Below are 20,055 nucleotides of genomic sequence, written 5' to 3' on the forward strand. Positions count from 1 at the left end.
AGTCCTGAGGACGTCTAATTCACCAGCGCAGACCTGGCCTTTCAGTGTGCACAGTTGCTCAAGTCCCAGTGATGCTCATCTTAGTCTCCCCCAGAAGATGGGGGAGATGTTCTGTCATTTTTTTACTATGTTGCAGGGGACAAGTAATGGGAAGCTTGGTAATTACAGACGGAACTTAGGTAAATCTAGTAACAGAGTGACAGTCTCAAACTTCATACATAACATAATTACCTTGAGAAATGGTAGATTGTTTGTAAGACAAATAAGAGATTACTGTCAAGAGAACTGCAGGAACATTGTTAGTACAGTACATCCCTGACACACTATTCTGCAGAAAACACAAAGCTTCACTAGAAACTATAACAAATGTGCAGAAATAGGGTATGTAGTATACGAGTCCCTGTACTGTGTCTGGCTGGGATGGAGTTAACTTTCTTTATAGCAGCCTCTGTGGTGCTGTGTTTTAGATTTGTAGCTAAAAAAAGTGTTGGTAGCTCACTGATGTTTCAGCTATTGCTGAACAGTCCTTGCACAACACCCAGGCCTTTCTGTTTCCTACTCTGTCCTCTCCCAGAGCCAGCTGGGGGTGGCCAGAAGGTTGGGAGGGGACACAGATGACAGATAACCCCACCTGGCTAAAAGGATAGTCCATACCACATAACCTCATGCTCCGCAATAAAACTGGGGTAGGGAAAGAAGGGGGTGGGGAGTTTTGTCTTCCAAGGTGGACATTGCTAAGAGAGTGGCTGGGCATCAGTCTGCTTTAAGGAGGTGGCAGGTTACTACGTTGGTATGGCTTGGTTTTTGTTATCTTTTTTTCCCCTCTCTTTCTGTCACTTAATCAACTGTCTTTATCTCAATACATGAGTTTTCTTGCTTTTGCTCTCCCTATATTCTCTCCCATCCTGCTGGGGGCTGGCTGGAGATTAAGCAAGTGGTTGTGTGGGTGCTTAGTAGTTGGCTAGGGTCAACCCACTACAGATACCCCTCCTAAAAGATGTAATCTTTTGGAGACCTTTATCCCTCTTCATTGCTACCCGTGTATTGCAGCATATTGCAGCTATCAAGAAGCTATTGATTAAAATAATACAATCACAAAATCTGATGCAGAAAATCCTTCTCTCCTGCTATTTGGTCAAATCAGCCCATTTTCCTGCAGTTTTGGTCTCACAACATTAAACCATCTGTGAAATGGAGGTATCAATTACTTGAGGTGGAAAGCTTGCATTGTATCTGGCTTGGTCTATCACAGAGAAACATTTCTAGGAAGTACTTACGCATTTCTGCAAACAGCTGCCTTCTCTCTGCCATGGTATTTCCTCTTTTCCCACAATCTTCAATCATTCTGGAAGACAAGATCATGTGAAAATATTGAGAATTATTCCCAGACTAAACATACATATGTAAGCATCCATAATCTATCCCAGAGAACCACTGAGGTTGACTGGTGCCCCACATGTACCCAATGCCTTTTGCCAGCCTCTCTGTGGCATGGTTTGCGGAGAAGCTGGTCCCCAAATTGTCCTCCATTCCCCAGACTCTGCTTTCAAGCATTTGTTTTCCCTGTCTCTCTCTCTCTCCCAAAGGCAATGTTCAGTTTTTCTGCTTGATGTAACTAACTGACTTACATAACACAAGCTCTGAAATTCATTTTAGGTTTTCTTAAATAAGGAATCTTCAGTTTAAATTATGTAAGAGAGAAGAAATCATAAAAGATTTGGGTATTATTTTGTAGTTTAGAAAATGCCTTTCGAGCCAATTCTGGGTGGAGGAGACAAAAAAATAACACAACAGCAACTAAATCTCTACTCCACAACATAATACCCTCTGTTTACTCAAGCAAATACACTCCAAATATTCATTCAAATTCAAGACAGTATGGCTCTGATTAAATGAGTTCCAGTAAAAGGCTCAGAAGTAAGAATATATTTTCCTTCATTTTTCAGATATAAAAATCTTCAGAATGTTTCAAAGAGCGCTACCGCTGGATAGAGCAAAGAAACAGCTTCCTTCACAGCCAGCATTCAAACCATGGAAGACTAAAGCCTTCAGAGTGAAGATAAATATCTTTAGCAGCACTCAAAAAATGAAGCCAATGTCAGCATCACCACTTCCTGTGGGTAATTACTCTAGCAAACCAATATCCTTTCCTCCCTGCCAAGTCTGGTTAGGGCTTCTGACCTGCATTGTAATCTACGTCCTTACCTCAACTAGGCTGTGTAAAATAACCTTGGACCACCTGGGATATAAAGGAGATGCTCCATAGAGGCCTGCAATCCAAAATATTCCACCGTATCCCATAGCAAACCCACATACATATGTAACAGGAAGGATAAAGGTATTGGATGCTGAAGTCTACCATCACCAAAGGACTCAGGATAGAAAACCAGTTTCCTTTTATTTCTCAGAGAAAGAAAGGCAATCACATAAAAGGTGTTTTGTTGTGGTGGTGGTTTGTTTTTTTTTTTCCCCTTCCAAAATGCACTGTTCAAATGAAGTGGTGGTACATTGTAACTGCCTTTTCCAAATAGCCTGTTCAATCCTCAGAGTACTGATAAAGGCTGTGCTAAAGCGCTGCCTACAGTGGACATTTTGTGATGTGAGCAGCTGTCCCACTAGGAAGTGGACAAAGGGTATGGCTGCAGCCTGTGTGCAGGGATAGTCAAGTTCACCCTTATGGTCTAATTTAGCCGGGAGTGACACAGACGTATGTAGCATGGCATTAAGCCTGAGCTAATATATCCTGCCTTTCTGCAGAGATAAAAGCTTGCAGTACAGTGCTTTGCAGAAGTGGCCACACAGCCTCTGATCTGGAGGTAATTGGTGTCTTGCTAGCTTAGAGGTGCCAAGAAGACTCACACCTACCTGCAAAACAAGATCTACCTCAAAATACACCAGATCCAACCTGCATCCTAATTAGACAGCAAGTAGTAATCTCTTTGTACCTGGATCTTAAATCTCTGCCCATAAAAGATGAAAACCGATGTAATCCCACTAACCCCAGCTGGAGTTCCCCACTCCTTTCTGTTTCCAATCGAACTCATAGTTGGAGACAAATTTGCCATGATAAATGACCAGATCTCACAGGACAGCTGGGTTAATAAAGAAATAAAGACCTTTGAAAAGATAGCATCTTTTACCAGGCAGGGCAGTTGAGTGAATACTTCAGAGCAAATACAATTTTAGATTAACTTTTATTATTTGTAGAGTGGGTCACAGGCCATCATAATTTTCTCTGACTTCTCCTGTATTCAGAATTATTCTACAAACAACACGCAACTGGTTTTCAGACTACATACTGTTCATATTAATTGACTGAGATTGGGTTATTTTGATTTTGGCACAAGGATTACATCTTTCAGTTTCTCGACCCAATTTTACACTCTTACAGAAATCTTACAGATTTCTCTCCATTTATTAATGGAGATTTTCTCCATTTATTAATGTTCTCTTTCCACCAATGTTCTCTAGCATTTGTGAAAAAATCACTGGTCTCACAGTGATTGACTTTATTGAAAACAAAAGAGGTGTAACTTTATTCTCCCTTCCCTCATACTGCCTCTTGGATAAAAGTATTCCTTAGCTATTGCTTTCAAGTATCGACAGCGCATCCACTGGAACGTGGCTCATCTGTGACCTTATTCACCACGTGGAAGAATTTTCCCAGTCAAAATTAAGTAAAAAAAGGTATTTTTCAAATAATGCAAATTGTATAGCAAGTTCTCCACTTCCTTCAGAGAGCCCACTCCTGAAGTGTCCTTTTAGTGGGGTAAAAATCATTAACTGGTTTTCCCTTTTGTGCAATTCATCCTCCCCTTACTTTTATTGATGTTTTTATCTCCTTATATAAAACGTTCCCCGGACCCGATCATCATTTTTCAGAATGTCCTGTTACCTACTGAAACTGAATCGCCCCTTTTGCCGCTGGGGATTATTGCCAGGCCTAACAAACAACTTTATATTTATAAACACGCAACTCAGGCTTCCTCGGAGAGGGAAGAAACTTTGTATTTATATTTTTGAGACTCTCACTGCACTAGATATTTTGCAGATTTTAAAATAGCCTTCATCCGAAATGACCATCCAAAAATCCTCTGCAATAGGTGTTGGGCATCTCCTTTTCAGCCTTGTTCATCTTGATCCAGCTCACAGGTACGCAGCTCGGCTCTTTAACTCGGATTACGGAGACTCGTGCTTTGAGCCCGGGATGCACTCAGCTCACTCCCTGGGGCTGGCCGTCAGCATAATTGACTACAGTCACGTTCCAATAGTTCTCATTTTGCTTACAACACATGCCAAGTCACAGGGGAAAAAAATAAAAAAAAGTACAATTTGTTCTACAGGGGAAAGGAGCAAATGGCAAAGTGAAGTTTAACGTACTTTACAAAACAGAATGAATTATCAAAGACATAATTTTGAAAAATATTAATTAATGTACACTCTTCCCATAGTAGGGATTAGATTGTATTTGTCTTCTATTGATCCCTTCCACTATCTTTTTCCCTTGACTTTTCTCCCCAGGAAATAGCTCCTCTGCTGCAGGTAGGGAGAACACCTACTGTGCATCTAATTAAAATTCTTGTCACGGGCTAATTAGTAAGGTACCAATTAGCAAGGTATTAACGCTTCAATATATTACAGACATTCCAGAGCAGAAATCATTCCATGCATAAGGTTTCCAGCCTCTGAAAAAGATACCGTGAATGTTTCATTTCTACCAGTGTTTCAAGCTGAAAACTTTTATGACATTAGTAGCGCTTGAGGGAAAATAATAAATAAAGAAATAATTGAGTTTGATTTGAACTCTTTCGATTACAATTTCATCTTCATGCTTATCATGTATCAGAAGCATATTTTTTAATATGCTTTATTTGTTTATTAAATCTGGGAGGGAATATCATATAATATACATAAGGTGAGAACTAAATGCCTCATTTTTCTTTCCTTTGCTGTTGTGCTGCTTTGATTTATGAGTACTGTAATAATCTCTCTCACACGTAAGTGCTTTTTGTGTTTTAGTATTTATAGGGTAAATAGTGTATTTTATTATATTTCCATTTCTTGAGCTATCTCTATGCATGGTAAAAGCAATGCCGGCCACAATTAAATCATTAGCTGTAAAAAACCCATCAAAGAAGTAATTGTCTGTATACCTGGAGAAGTAGCTGCCCTCTGGAGAGTTCCAGACACTTCCCAGGAGACTGTCAAAAATTCCTGACCTGACACACACGTACATTTTGATGGCTTTCAGGAAAGTCACCCCATTAACACTTCCGCAAATCCCCATCCCGTTCGTCTGTGACAGATGAAGTGCCCCGGGGAGGCGGGAAGCACGCCAGTGAGGAAAATCGTCTGCTGAAATTGATTAATTGTGGCATGAAAAATTTATCAAGTCCCATGTGACCCCTTTGACGCAGCCGCGCGTTTGACAAAAGAGACTCCGAATCCTGACCGGTGACATTCCTGACGGTCTTTCAGGCTGGATAAATGTTGGTTTTTCCATCACAGCAGGCACAGAGGGAAAAGAGAAACACTTGTTTCTGCCTGAGTCTTGTCCAGTCGTGCTCGTTGCGGCTCTGAAGCGCTTGGGAGCCTTCTGGGATGCAACTTCTAGCTGGAGGTTTTGCTCCAGAAGACTGGTAAAACCAACAGTGAGTATCTCAAGATCACTTTTGGAAAGAGTACCATCGTTTGGTAGAAAATATCAATGAGGTTCAAGCATCCTTTACCTGAGCAGTCTGCAGTTCCCCAGTGAGGAAATCTTGAACTCCTGATACAAACAGCTATTTTTTTCCTTCCATGAAATGTCAAATTTAAGATATTCGCTTTGGTGTCTCTGGGAATTGGAAGCATTAGGATGCAGAGAAATGTGCTGGTTTCTCAGTGGCTATTTTTCATGCTGTTGACAAATCTGATGCTATTTTCTATGCAGCTGGTCAATATTTAAACCCAGCTTTGAGCAGACAACAGTAACATTTTTCAGCAGTACAGGCTTCTTGTCTGCCATTGCTTGGGACAGTTTTATCAAAATGACCTCCATACATAAAAAACTGCTATTTCTTTTCAGGATTTACCAGCATCAGAAATTTTGATTTATGAAAATGAAAGAGCCTGCTAGAGTCTAGCTTACGGTGACTTTATGAGGAACTTAAAAGCTGTAGTCGACAGCTGGGTTCGGAGTGCTGCTCATGCAGGATTCATAGCAATATGAGAGAGAAGATTTTCCATAGATTTTTTCCTCTTCTCCCACTTTCTCCAAATTCAGCCCTGGTAGGTGAATACTGCTCAGCTAACTAGAGTATGGCTGCTTACTTCAAACTGAATTTGGACTGGAGGATAGAGGGTTAAAAGGGACAGTGGGTGCTAGCTAAAACCGTATTTGCAAAGTCACCAACCTCAGCAATCCTTGAAGTTAATAACAAGAATGGTGAAAGGCCATTTCAGAGCCCTCTTCCCTTAATGGATTTATTGGTGCTTTATGAATGTCTTGTTCCACATCTTTTAATGAAGCAGGTCTCTAATAGGTGTCTCTCAGCTTTACATTCCAGTACTAATCTTTGGCACTGTAATAAAATTGTTCAATGCTCTTTCCTGAGGCTACATATAATTGCGTTGCACTTAGAGGACTTGTTTGTATTTTATCTAGATAAGCTTTTTACAGTGGAGGAGGAAAATAAAAGCTGTTGCTAAGCCCATCTCCAACATGAGCCTCAGCAAGTCTGCCTCTTCTTATTTTGGTCATATTTTTGAATTTTAATATCACAAAAAAAACCCCTGAAATTCTCTCTTGATTTATTTCTTTAGCGAAATGTGTCTTTTGTTTTTAAGAAAGAATTTTCCAACAGATTTTTCATCAGTTCCCCTTTTGGGAGCTTCAGATCCTTAGTAGAAAACTGTCAAAAATGCCTAATAAGGCATCCACTGCAACTTATCTTCATAACACTCAGTCTTCAAGGAAGTCTGAATGCTATGCAAATCTTATCTGTGAGGTCTAAAAAACAAATTGTGAAGAGGTTCATCACTAAAGAAAACAAGGGCAATTTGAAGATAGAAAACATGAGAGTCAAAAATAGACTAATTTCATATTTAATACGGTACAGAATCAGAACTTTTGACAGACGACGCCGTGACTGGCCTCGAGGAACAAAGGAACTACCAGCTATTTTCCATGTCCACTAGGCATTATCAAATTTAGGAATTCAAAATGTTATTAACTAGGCCAAAATATATCCCCAAATCATTGTTTGTCTGCTTTTTATGAGTGCTTGTAGAGTACAATTTTCAGCTTTTCTCTGCAACACAAAGGAGGACTTCACTTGTATAACAAAAACTTACTACTCCAGACTTGAAAGACATTTAAGAAAACCCATACTTGAGACTTACAATATATATGTGAAACTTTACAAAACTATCTAACAAGATTTTCTTAGATGTATTTTTCCAGCCATGCTCTTTCAGAGTCAGCCTTCCTGGCACTACAAGAAACTACTCTACTGGATGAAACACGGAAAGAAAACTAATGTTCAGTGCATCAAATATGCTTTCACCCTTTGAGAGTATAAAATTATCCTATAAAATAATTTGATCAGCTCCAAAAAACTTTTCTCTAGTGCTTCACTGCCATCACTTCTGATAAACAGTTTTGATAAACAGTAGGGATTGATTTTAGCTAACTGGTACAGGTTTAAATACACTTTTTCAAAGTTCTATTCAAACGCTATTTTAAAATTATACTTTGTCTTAAGTTTTATTAAATATTTTAAAACAAATAAAGTGGATATTGATTTCCCTTACATTCATGTATGACATTCCAGAGGCTTAGTTCAGCTGTAGTAGTCAGAAACAACCTCTGCTAACGTTTATTTCTTCCTTGTTACACTCAAAACACACCCCACAAAAAGAAGAAAACCCCAAAACTCAGAGACAAAAGTTGACGGTATACAATGCCAAATCTGCTTGCCTGATGTGTTAACCTTTTAATGGAGTTTTGCCATGCCCTCATCATGGACCTGGATTTCACCCAAACTGTAGTTTTTTCCTTCAACATACGCTTTTTAAAAATTATTTTTCTGAAAACCAAGATCAATAAAGTATTGATCACCTTTAAACACTGAAATTTGCAATTCTACTTCTTTCAGTTGGTTAGGCAAGGAATAATTCATAGAGATAACTGTAATAAAACTCAAGAGATAGATAAAAAGTTATCACAGGAAGCATGTAATTGACACTCCGATACTTTGGTACTCTGGTCTTCTCTCAGGTCTTTTCATTTGCCGTCGTAGAGACACAAAGGAGGTTGCAGGATTTCACATATAATTAAACTCCTACTTAGTCAAAGGGATCTTTTAGTTCTTCTTGTGCTGCCATAATTAAACCCAAATTCATTTGAGTAAGCTGTCAGTGATACAATTGTGTTGGGAAGCATTTCCTGGCTTCTGCCAATTTTAATAATACAAGTTGTCAGGTTTTGTAAATAGGGATTTGATGATTATTTGCTGTAGGACAGTAGGTACTTTCATCTCCTTAGAATTATAAAAACATCTAAATAAACCAAATGGTAGCTGTGGGAGAAGATACATTCCTAGGCAGTTGAAATTATTGAGCTCCTTTGTGTGTACTGTGAAAATCTTTCACTAAAATAAAGCATTGTTGGGTAGTCAAACAAATTAGTTAATAAAGAGGCGGTTGTCTTTTGCCACCTTACCTAATCAAAAGTTTCGGCATCCAAACAATTAATTGAATAGCCATTGATTCAGAGAAGCTGAAAAAAACCTTATCAGCTGAGAAGAATTTTCCATTATTCAACTGAGAACCAAGAAGAATTCAAACTTTTTCATCTTTGTGCCTGAAATAGACCCCTTTGGCCCTTTTTTCACTTTCTAATTTTCTGAAATAGTATAACAAATAGATTAATGAAAAAGTAGTCTGAATTCTATCTAAACAACACAGCTAAAAAAAAGAATCTTCAAAAACATTCCCATGGAAATCCAAGTCTCTCCAGATCTAAATGGGGGAAAAGTGGAAAATAAATTACAAATGAAACAATGATGAGGCACTGATGAAATTGTTCACGTATATTCTTTCATAGTGGTAGCTGTTAATTTGTCTTGAAGTTCAGTGAGAGCGGGCACTAGGACAGAAGAACAGCATTAGGATGGCAATTAATGAACTTATGAGCGTATTTGGGTTAAGTATACCTTCTGAGACAAAAAAAGCTTTGATTACTGAGTCTGTATGAATCTCATGCAGAGAGAAATCAGATCCTTAATGCAAGTAAGAGCAGCCTACAGGCTGATCTAATTAATATCTGAAGAAGGCATTTTTAGCAATTAGCTATTGTCAGGAAATAAGGAAATGGGAGATTTTCTCTTTTTTACCTGGCCATATCCCTTCTGTGAGTGACCTGATGGCTTGGTGAAAAGTGACACAACTTGATCATTTCGGTGGCTGCATTCAGCTGAAGATTCTTTTAAAGCAGATGCCAACTTGTTCTTTTTAATTCTGTTTTCATGTACCAGATCACATTGAAGGACATGTGTCTAAGTCTCTAAGTTTGTGGTGGGAAAACAAGTTCCACGTGCATTATTAAAACTATTCCACTTGGTAGCCTTAGCTATAATAGTTCAGTCCTCAAGATGTTCAGTGAAGATACTAACTATCCCAAAGTCACAATTATTAAAACCAGTGTCTGTACATTCTCGTTCCATAACTGCCTGCCTGCATACCCATGAATAATCACCTAAGCAGTACAGCAACACAATCATTATATCCTACAGAAAGAGAACAGGTAGGCTGGCAGTACCATGTGATAACAGAAGAAACAGGAGGAAAAAATCCAAGCAATGGGATGTCTAAATTTGTGAAAATATAAGTGACAAGAAATTAGAGGCCAATACAAACATTTCTAATAGTGAATGCATAGGAAAGGCAAACTCAGATGGGCTCCAGTTCAACAAAAGCTTTCTTTAATCTGTCCTTATTCTGCAAAGCCTTTACACACACACTGGACTCAAAGCATATGCTTGAATTCCATTGTGCTGAGTACTTAGCTGAGGAAGAATGGACTGCTAAACCAGGCTCAAAGGTTTTTCTACTTAGTCCGTAATGAATGTCTAACAAAAAGGACAGACTACAAATGTACTTGGAAATGGTACTTCAAGGAGTCAGAGTATCTCCCAATGCAAGATAAGCTGTAGTCACGTGCAGAGATGTATCTAACAGAGAACATACCTCCTCCGCCTGTGATGTGGAAGTTTACAGAGTACTGAGGGACTGGAGAACTAAAGAGAAGGGTGTAAGAAGCAGAAGAATCTTTCCATCCTTCTCTTCATTATTTGGATGTATGTTAAGGTGCTATTCAGGACACTCTTATAAAAGTGAACTGTGAAGAGAACTACATTTTATGTCAGTTCATACATCACTGGTTATTCCTTAAGTATCCCATCACAGAAGATTAGCATAAGCTTTTTTGTTACAGAACTGCCTTTGATGTAAATGTATTCTGTCTTTGCCTCCCAGCAAATTTAGGCCTCCTGTTGCTGGACTACTTTCATATAATATTACCATACCCTTTCGCATTAGTCTAGTTAATTCATTTCAGTGATTAATGAGGTGCAGCTATTTATTAGGAGCAGGAATTTTTGCAAAACTATCCAAATAGGAAGTCAAGCATCTTACATCCTCACTACAACATCAATATGTTAGATATAAGGCTGTGAAGGGCTGTAATAACTTAAAACAATTCAAGAAAAACCCCACCCTTGTTTCAACAGGTAAAGGACAACAGGAAATGAAAGCAAATGCAAACAAAAAAAATGGACAGCTTGATATGCACTATCTGCTAGTTCATTTTCTCAAATAAAAAACCTAATACACCAAAATACTTTTAACCTAATTAAAATCTGACATTATTTTATTAGGCGATATCATTATTACAATAATGTACAGAAGAAAATGAAATACAATATAATTATGTAGCAAATAGTCTCATACACTAAGCCAGAACAGAAAGCTAATGCTTGAAATACTGAAAGCAAAGATAATGGCTAGTGATGCTTGTAAATGGACACAGCAGAAACAGGCCACCACGTATGATTCACTGATCCTGTTCTTTCCTCTCAGATAGGCACATTACCTCTAACACTGGTCGGACCCTGCTAAACTTTGCAAATATTGTGGTATGCGCAAAATATGCTCAAAGGGGAACATTTTTAATAAAACAGTATTAATTAGGTTGTGAAAGAATATATTAGGTTATAAAAATCCCTCCAATGCAGCATAAACATTTCAGCTGGTAGAAATATACTTGTAAACAGACTTTTGTCAGGAGAAATTTCAGTGTCCTGAATTTACCTTTCCCATGGCGAGGAGGGAACGTGAAGAAAGCCAACAGGAGCACAGGAAAGCCCAGAAGAAGCTTAGCTAATCAAACTGGCGGCTATGGCTGCAAAGATTCCTGGTGTGCTTTGAAATACCCAAACTGTTGTTAAAAGAGATTTTTCTTCATGTAAAATCAAGTAGATATAGCTTCTTAGAAACACTCTTCTAAAGGTAGTCAAGACAGAAGACATGCTCTTATGCAACGATTGCTCTAGGATGCACAGAATACATCAACTTGAGTGGAAAAATGACTTTTGTAACATTAATGACAGGTTACAAGAGGTGCCAAAACAGTCAAGACACGGTCACACAGCACTTGACATCTGTACGTGCTTCTGTTGTGTTCCACCAAAGACTAAACTTCCTCTAACTTTTCAATACCTCCTTCCTTTGCAAAGATCTCATTTTCCCTCTATTTGTGCTGAGGTCTATTATTCCACATACATTTAGTACAAACCCAACGGTTCACATTTACATGCACACATAAAGCCATAACGTAAGATGAATGCTTGACATGCTGTATGTCTCCCATTGCCAGGAGGAATTACTGGTCTCAAGCCAACGTTTTCGCCTGTGCAGGGTAGCTTTCTACCCTGGAAAAACTGCTATGGACTTCCATGAGGCTATTCAATGAATGAGTAAGGACTTTCCTGTCCTTATGTCACAGTTCAATTCAGTAGGAGTTTTTTTCAAAGACCACACAACACAGCAGTTCTAGGAGAACCACCTCAAGAACCACTCCATGGAGCAACCCCAGCCACTGAACTCCCAGTTGTAAAGGTGTCGTTTCCGAGATCCACCACACTTACACAGGTATTTCACAAAGATCAGTCACCAAAAAAATCTGTGGCCATCAAGTATGAGAAAGCCTCACAGCTGGCAGAAGAAGGGGAACGGATGGTCAGTGTGAAAACAGAGACATCCTACAGAAAAGCATGGGGCATTAAGGGCTCCAGCAGCTTGCAAGGCACGATATATTCTGGGGGACAGAGTATCAACGCAAACTGTTACAAGCTAATTTTTATGTGAATTGCTTTGGTTCTGAGCAGATAAAACATTGTGCGGATTCGTTCAGCATCAGGTATTGACCACCTGTAACCACGCAGAGCTGCTGCAGGGGCACTGCAAATTGGGCCACAAGAGCAAAAGTACTAGATGAACCCTCTCAGAGAGCAGTAACCTTTCTAGGCTTGGATTTTGACAAGAAAATGTACTTGAATTGACTGTCACAGGTGAGAGGCACACTTGCCCGGGTGATTAGGACCAGGAGGTAGCTACAGACCACTTCCACCCTCAGAGGCACTGTGTACAAACAGCCCTCCGCTGAGCCAGCAGCCAACTCACCGGTGTGATGCTCTGGCCGCACGCCGAACAACCGCATTCAAAGTGGCAACCAGTTTACTTCAGAGAACAATAGAATCCAAAACTGAGAAGTCTGTCTTAGTTAGAAGTGCCACAGCACCGCCTTGACAAAACCATGTCCAATTTGAACCCTGCTGGTAAATGGAGCCGGTCCTTAAATTGGTCCAGAGGCATCTACATTGAAGTCGTTTAGGTTGGTAATAAGCAGATTTGAGCTAAGCTTCTTGATGATATTTGCAAACAAGAATAAGTGCATTCACACCTCAGGTGCCATTTGCTTCATTCTGAGACCATGTCTAATATTTTTCTGAGTATTCTGGCAAAAAGAGCAGCAGTGGATTTTTGGTCTGCCTTATCAAACGCATTGCATCAGAGCAGGAAGCAAGAGACCTTCTCCCTCTGGCTCTGGTTCAACCACACTCAACTATTACATTCTGGTTTAGGCACCAAGTTGTCTGGAAGCCATCGACAGTGTGGAAGGAGCGAGGAGGAGAGATGGGGAAATACTCAGAGGGTGGAGACCAGAGGGTCTGATTTCTGGGAAGAGAGTAACATCAAATCTATACAGTTCTGTTAAATGTTGATGAGTTGGGAATAAAATAGCTATCTGCTGTTCATGTTGAGGAGCGAATTATTAGGTATGATACACAGTGTTTAATTAGGAATAAAGGAATCATATTTAAACACAGAAAATGCCTGATCTTGACAGGGGAACTGTGAAGTGAAATATGTCTGTGGACAGTCTCTCAAGAGATGTGGTGCATGCCCTACAGCCTGTGGATTTTAAAACTATCCCAATAAATCCTGGAAATATATACTGTAGGCCCAACACTGTATTTTCAATGAGGTGAAATGGAGATTCCAGAAATGTTTCTGGGCGAGACTCTCACTGGTATAAAATAGCATGTAGTAGTAGAGTTTTATCAGCAGACGCTCATCTTCTATTTCCCACTTGTATATATGTTTTTTCCTCTCACATATTTAATAAATTAGTTTCTTAAACATACAGCCTTCAAAATAGCCTAGCTCAGCAGCCACGTCCTATTCCCCCATTGCTCTTTCTGCCTTTGCTATTACCTTTTGTTTGTCCCTTCTCTCCCAAACCATCCATTTGCCTCTACTGACTTCCGATTTCTCAGCCTTCCCCGGTGTTATATGACGGAGTTGTGATGTCCTACAGCTGATGGCTCAGTGACGGCTAACCACTTAGCTTCTTGCCTTAGCCTCCAGTGTAAATAGAGAGCAAAGGAAGGGAGCAAACCGCACAGCTGGATTTTGGACACTCGGCTCAGATCTCTCCCTTGCATTGAACAGACGCCAAAGACTGAAACACGAAAAAGACAGAATTGCCAATCTCCCCTTTTACCTGTGAGAAAGATGACAATGACACAGCACCCTATACATCAGTGAGGTGTATTAAAGACCCAAGATGACTAGGAGCAGTGCTAGTGTTGTGAAGAAGCTGCCCCTCCCTAAGAAAAGGGAGCAGACAAAGCCTTTTGGCACAAGTGCCTCCTCAGATGTTCTCCACCTTCTACTAAAAGAAATTCTGGCTTGTGATTTTTTTGGACTGGGCTAAACTAACTGGTACTTTTTACAAGGTGCTCGAGTGACATGCAGAACCCCAACATAGGAGAACTTCCTGTGGCAAATTCTTCCACTTCTCAAATTATAAACCTGCCCAAGGACAGGGGTACGTTTGCCCAGTGCTCTGCAAGAGAATGCCGCCCACCCTCCCACCTTGGCCTTTGGCGAAGACCTTTGCAATGTGGAAAGGGGAAAGGCAAACCTACGTGATGGAAGGAGAAACAATGGTCAGCCTTGCTCTGCTGTTACAAGGCATTGTTCTGAGGTATTGGCTTCAAAGAGCGAGGGACCAAATTAGAGCCAGGTAGTCAAGTCAAAACCGTTCAGGATCAGAAACCTGAGAAGGAAGAATATAACAAGCCCAGATGTAGGGGCAGAAATGGTCAGAGATGGGGCTCTGCATCAGGAGACCAGGTGCGTCCTGTGCAGCAGGATCCCGGGCAAGAGCAAGACAGAGCTGCAGCAAAGTCAGTGGGAGGAGCAAAAACTTTTTGGCAGAGGAGAACCAGGACTATGCCCCTTTTCTAAGGGGCAGGACTAACAGGTGAGATGAATTAACACAGAATAATACACTGAGCAGCCAAGAAAACTGGTGGGATTATCTGATATAACTTCTGGTGCGGTCAGTGGCCAACCTTTAGCTCCTCACGACCTGTGTCTGGCCTGCAGGGGACTGTTCTACCAAGGAGACTGAATACAACCCATTGCAGGGCTGAGGGTCTTGGAGAGGCTGTCTGAGCTGACCAGGGCTCTTCCTTGTCCCCTGACCAAGACACCTCCAGGAAGGCAGTGTCCTTCATGATCCAGTTGTAGGCCCAGCCGTGTGGGCTCTCACTGTGTGCTGCTGCTGATTTCCCACAGAAGAGCTTGCCTTTCCTCTTCTCTTCTCCCAGTGCTGCAGGGGGTGGTGGCATCTCCCTGCACCCACTGCCTTTCTCCAGGAGATCCAACTTGGGAAGGGCTGGAGCTGACCTGGAGGGTGCAGGAAGCCTGACAACTGGCACTGAAAATACTTCTCAAGCATCATCTGAATGACCTCAAATACCCCAGTCCAACTTGGCTTTTCAGCTCAAAAATTTCCATTTCCAAACCGTGGAGAGACAAAAGATCATTCTGCCTTCTTAACCCATTGCTTATTGACTCAGGTTATCAGTTACCTCAACTTGATTTCAGCTCTTTTAATACCTGCATTTCACTAAGATGCCCAGAGGCAAAGGGTACTTAGGAATTAGAGGTGTGAATTCATTTCCAGAGGCACTGAAACAGATTTAACAAAATCTAATGGGTAAATATTTGGCTGCAGGCTTGGTTCTAAGCAAGCCTGTGGAAGTGTGGCGTTACAACACAAATGAGTTGAAAAGTGGACTTGAAAGAGTCAGGCTTTTTTTTCCCCAGCTGCCTACAATTTTTACTTTTTTATTTCATTTAGAACTTTGCCATTCAATCCTATTTGTAGAGCAGCTAGAGAGGACAAATACCTTTGCTTGGAACAGACTTACATGTTGTAAAGTGTGGAAATATTTGGCAAAGTAAGGCCTTTGGGTGGTGTTCCTTGCATACACCTCATTTTTTTGCAGCTGAGGAGAAACACTGAAAGGATTTCCGCTGGCAATCTCCAACATCAGAAGATTCGTTTGTATCAAGTGCCAGTCATTCCTCATGATATCACCAACAGGTTATTTAAGGTTGTATCAGCTAATGCACAACATCATGGAGATTTGGGTGAGGTAGAAAAATACTACAGGGTAGCACTTCCAGAGATAGCATTTCTACGTCAGTCGTATGAGCTGGCTACATCAGCAGGGCTTCCCAGAGCAGGAGCCCCAAAGGGTCTGTGAGAAGCCAGGGTGGAGCAGATCCTGGTCCATGAGAAGGCCAGGTGGAACAGATCCTACTCCAAAGGAGCAGCAAACCTGGAAGTTTTTCAAATACGCAGTTTCTGATAGAGTCAGTCTGCCTGCGAAGGTTTTAACATAGCAGTCATGGAGCTATAAATAACCTGCAGCATTAATAAGGTCAAAATAATGAGGGCAAGAAAATCATAACAGGATCCCTTCAAACTTTATTTTCATCTAAGCTCTTGCATTAGGAAGAAAACCAATGTGCATTTTTGATAATCATGTTAGCTATGTAAGAAAAATACTCGAGGTTGAGACACAAACAGCTAAATTTCAGCAGGTCATTTTGGAATGATCTGCTGAAATTGTACTGACTGAAATGGTGTCACTGTCTTGAGGGGGAGACTAGAAATCATTAAAAAGCTTTAGAATTTTGTAAGATTTTACATTTATAAAACTGTAAAACTACATACACATAAAAATGATAAACTAATGCACTTAAAAAAGAAAGACTTGGAGAATCAACATTTTTAAGACCCTGGAAGTTGCTGCATCTGCCAACAACAATTCATGACATCAGCTGAATTTTTGAACAGTGCCAAAAACTCAGATCCTGGAACAGTTTTACATGAGCTACTCTGAAGAGGAAGAATACTGAGCATCAAATCCAATGCTTCATATGTGAATGCTTTCTGTTTACCTCTAAAATTTCAACAGAAAAGCTAGGTACAAACATTTGAAATAAAAAAGCACCTTATCAGGCTTGAATAATGTATTTGCTTGGATCAAAAAGACACAACACATAATCTTTGTCCTGACTGCTCAGTTTTTGGTATGGCAAAGGATTAGAAGAAAACCAAACACAGTACTCTCTCAAATGCCCAGAGAAAAGATGTTCCCATTCTCCTCATGCACAGCAAACAAACAGAGATCACATCTGCACACATTTGGTTACATCAGGATAAAAGCGAGTTTGTTTTATACTCGTTTCCCTCGTATTGCAAACACTGACTGCAAAACAGGGAACACCTGAATGTATACGGGATAGAAAACCTTTTAAAATTAAACTTTTTAAGCTTGCCACAGGCAACATCTACTCAGAATGATGTTTTCTGCTATATCCATGAAAAAGATTTCTACACAGATTTCCACACAGATTTCCTGTCCTTCCAGGCAAGATACAGCATCTGGACCCTCTCTGTCCTGGTACAAAGGTGTTTTACTTGTTCTTGAAGTCATGGATCTATCTGCAACAAACGCAGACTTTGGTATATGCATCAGTTTATGCTGATATTTGTAGGGAAAAAATACAGATTTGGAAAGAAAGAGACTTCAGCATACACTTCTCATCCTTTTTACAGCGTGACTTTAAAAAATAAAAATGTCTTTTTTTTCTTGGTAAACAGTTCTCTTGTATTCCAGGCAGGTAATCCTGTGGGAAAGTAAATGTTTGTTCTTTAAAATAAAGGGTTTACTTTTTTTCAGTGGCTGGGCCAAAGTTTTGCCCTGAATGATGAAGAGCAGACACTTAGGGAGATTTGCGTTTGAGGGCTCCTGGCCAGAGTTACCATGAGTACTGGAGCAAAATATTGTGGCAGATTTCTCTTGGCTGGAACAAACACTGCAAATTTTATTTTGAAAACATGGCATCCTGATACAACCCCTGCTTCTCCCTTAAGGATGTCCACTGCAAAATGCAATAGTACTTGCTCCGTTGCTTGCAGGCCCTCAGGATCAACACCTGGAACAAGACAGACCTGACACTGGTCCCTGCTCCTCAGATTTCTGCCACACAGAGAAAGGGCAAAACTAACATCTGTCCCTGGAAACAAACACTTTTAAAAGTCAGAAACCATTTTCTCCGAGTATTGCTATGGCTTAGCTCGCTGCAGGTTTACTCCCTGGAGTCGATATCCAATACATTGTTTTAAGTTGCCACAACTATATACTTTCACAAAGGCAGCCTGCACACTGTCTCATGGAGAACATCTTGCACTGACCTTGAATGCCTCAGCAAATACATCTGAAATTTCTTCTTTTATCACCGGGAGTTGAAGCCTGTTGAAATCTACCCAGAGTTTTTTGCTGCAGCCCTGTTAAGTGAAATACCCTCTTGTCTGGGAGCTAGAGGCACTGGCTGACGTACGCAGCCGCGCTTGGCCTGCACCGACTAACGCTTCTCCGCTGCTGGCATGTCATCTTTCCTAAAGGTTGTGAACTTGTAAGTGCCTCTTTCCCAGCACAGTACATTCAGAGCAGAAAAGGGAATAGAAAGAGTGCATACGTCTGCATGCGAAAAAGGTAAGAGCTCTTAATCTTCTCTGTAAAATACAGAGTTGAATCCCAGTTCCACTTAAATCAGTGGGAAGGCTTTCATTGACTTCAGTGACAATGAAGTCAATTTTGCCAGGATTTTACTTATGTTTAATTTTAGCCATAATGGCTTGTGTTTTCAAAAGTAACCTGTGATTTAGGTTACCTCTATTTCTGGATATATTGTAAGATGTCCATTAGGTGTCTGCATTTGACAAAGGAAGAGTTCTCACTCTCCCCTCAAAAATCAAGCTGGGCAATGAAAATAAACATCATCTTTTGAAAACAGAGTCTAGTCTGTAGGTTCATCTATTTTGTAGTGTTGCAGTGTTAAAATTAGAACGCTGCAAGGTTAAATTGTAATGTGAACAGATTCACAATCAAGGGGGAGCCAAGACAACAGAACAGCAACATCAGAAATAACAATTGATAAGCAATGAATGACGGCAGCGTCTGGATCAACAGTCACTTCTGTTCTTTAATTACCGTAAGATTCTCAATGAAAAAGGCAGCATTTGTTATAAACGACACAATCTTGTTCATCCTTAAGTGGCAGATGTGAAATACTCACTGCTGAGAGATTTTATGCATCATTATATCAGCTCATTTTTTCCACATCTTTATCCACTTTAGATAATTTTAGATTTAAAATTATATGCTGTTTTACAAAGATAGGAAATTAACCTAATGACCTTGATGTAATAATTTCAGTCACTGATTCCAATGAAAGTAATCTATCCCTTAGCTGTCCAGAATTTTGATAGGAAAAGTGTAACTACCAAACAGTGAATATAGAAAAGACAGGATGAAAAGGTACAGAGATTGTATGGGACACTCCCAGGAGAGGTTTAAAATATTGGCTATTTTTATGCAATAAATCATAGAGTGGGGAAGAAAGTTATTTTAAAATGCAGGCATAACCACTTAAACTCTTCTTCCTGGCCTGCAGGTGTTTTCACATACCAATTTTTCATCTGATACAACAGGAATTTAAAGGGATGGGACTCTAATTAGCAGTAGCTCACACGGTCCTGCCCTTTGCCAGGAGCTGCAAAAGGCAGATGGAATATGCTGCAGACAGGCAAAGCCACAGTCTGTTCCGCCTCCAGCACACCAGAGGGACCTTTCTGTTCGCATCTCACCAGCCGTAGTGGAAGGGAAGATGGAGTAGCATTTTCCCAGGTAAAATGCATTTACAGCCTTGGGATTACTTCCCTAAAAGATCAGAGTTTCAGAAACTGGAATAGGACTTCAGATTTTTACTATCCCCTTCCGACAGCTACAATTGCACAATATTAATGTCCTGGGCTGACAGTTAACTCAAGATCAGAAGTATCATTATGAAGACATATTTTCTCACAGTAGAACTCAATTTAAAATACATTGTGTAGAGTATTTAGTTTCTATTAGAAATTACAATTTACGTATCAGACTTTGGGTTTATGGACAAAGGCAGGACATTTCAGGTAAACAGAAAAGTTAATTATTTTTTTTTACAAACTGTTGAGATCATTGCAATGTTGTCCTTATTCTATTTACAACTTTGTATTACCCTGGCTTTTGGTCAGAATTCAAA

At 40.1% G+C, this 20,055-nt stretch overlaps 1 protein-coding gene across 18 annotated transcripts in view; it reads right to left on the bottom strand.

Moving 5' to 3' along the window:
* Positions 1–20,055, bottom strand: part of DTNA (dystrobrevin alpha) — a 232,148-nt gene that overhangs the window by 99,492 nt on the left and 112,601 nt on the right. For 13 of the 18 annotated variants that reach the window (XM_075744129.1, XM_075744137.1, XM_075744127.1 and 10 more), the window contains one exon: positions 1,278–1,345. In XM_075744129.1, the coding sequence (XP_075600244.1) occupies positions 1,278–1,344 (67 nt within the window). In that variant the 5' untranslated portion in view covers position 1,345. Of the gene's footprint in view, positions 1–1,277; positions 1,346–5,153; positions 5,174–20,055 lie in introns of those variants that run through there. The other 5 variants (XM_075744124.1, XM_075744132.1, XM_075744122.1 and 2 more) reach the window with 1 other exon arrangement.

This window comes from Balearica regulorum, chromosome 2 (genome assembly GCF_011004875.1).
Source record: "Balearica regulorum gibbericeps isolate bBalReg1 chromosome 2, bBalReg1.pri, whole genome shotgun sequence".
Lineage (NCBI taxonomy): Eukaryota > Metazoa > Chordata > Aves > Gruiformes > Gruidae > Balearica > Balearica regulorum.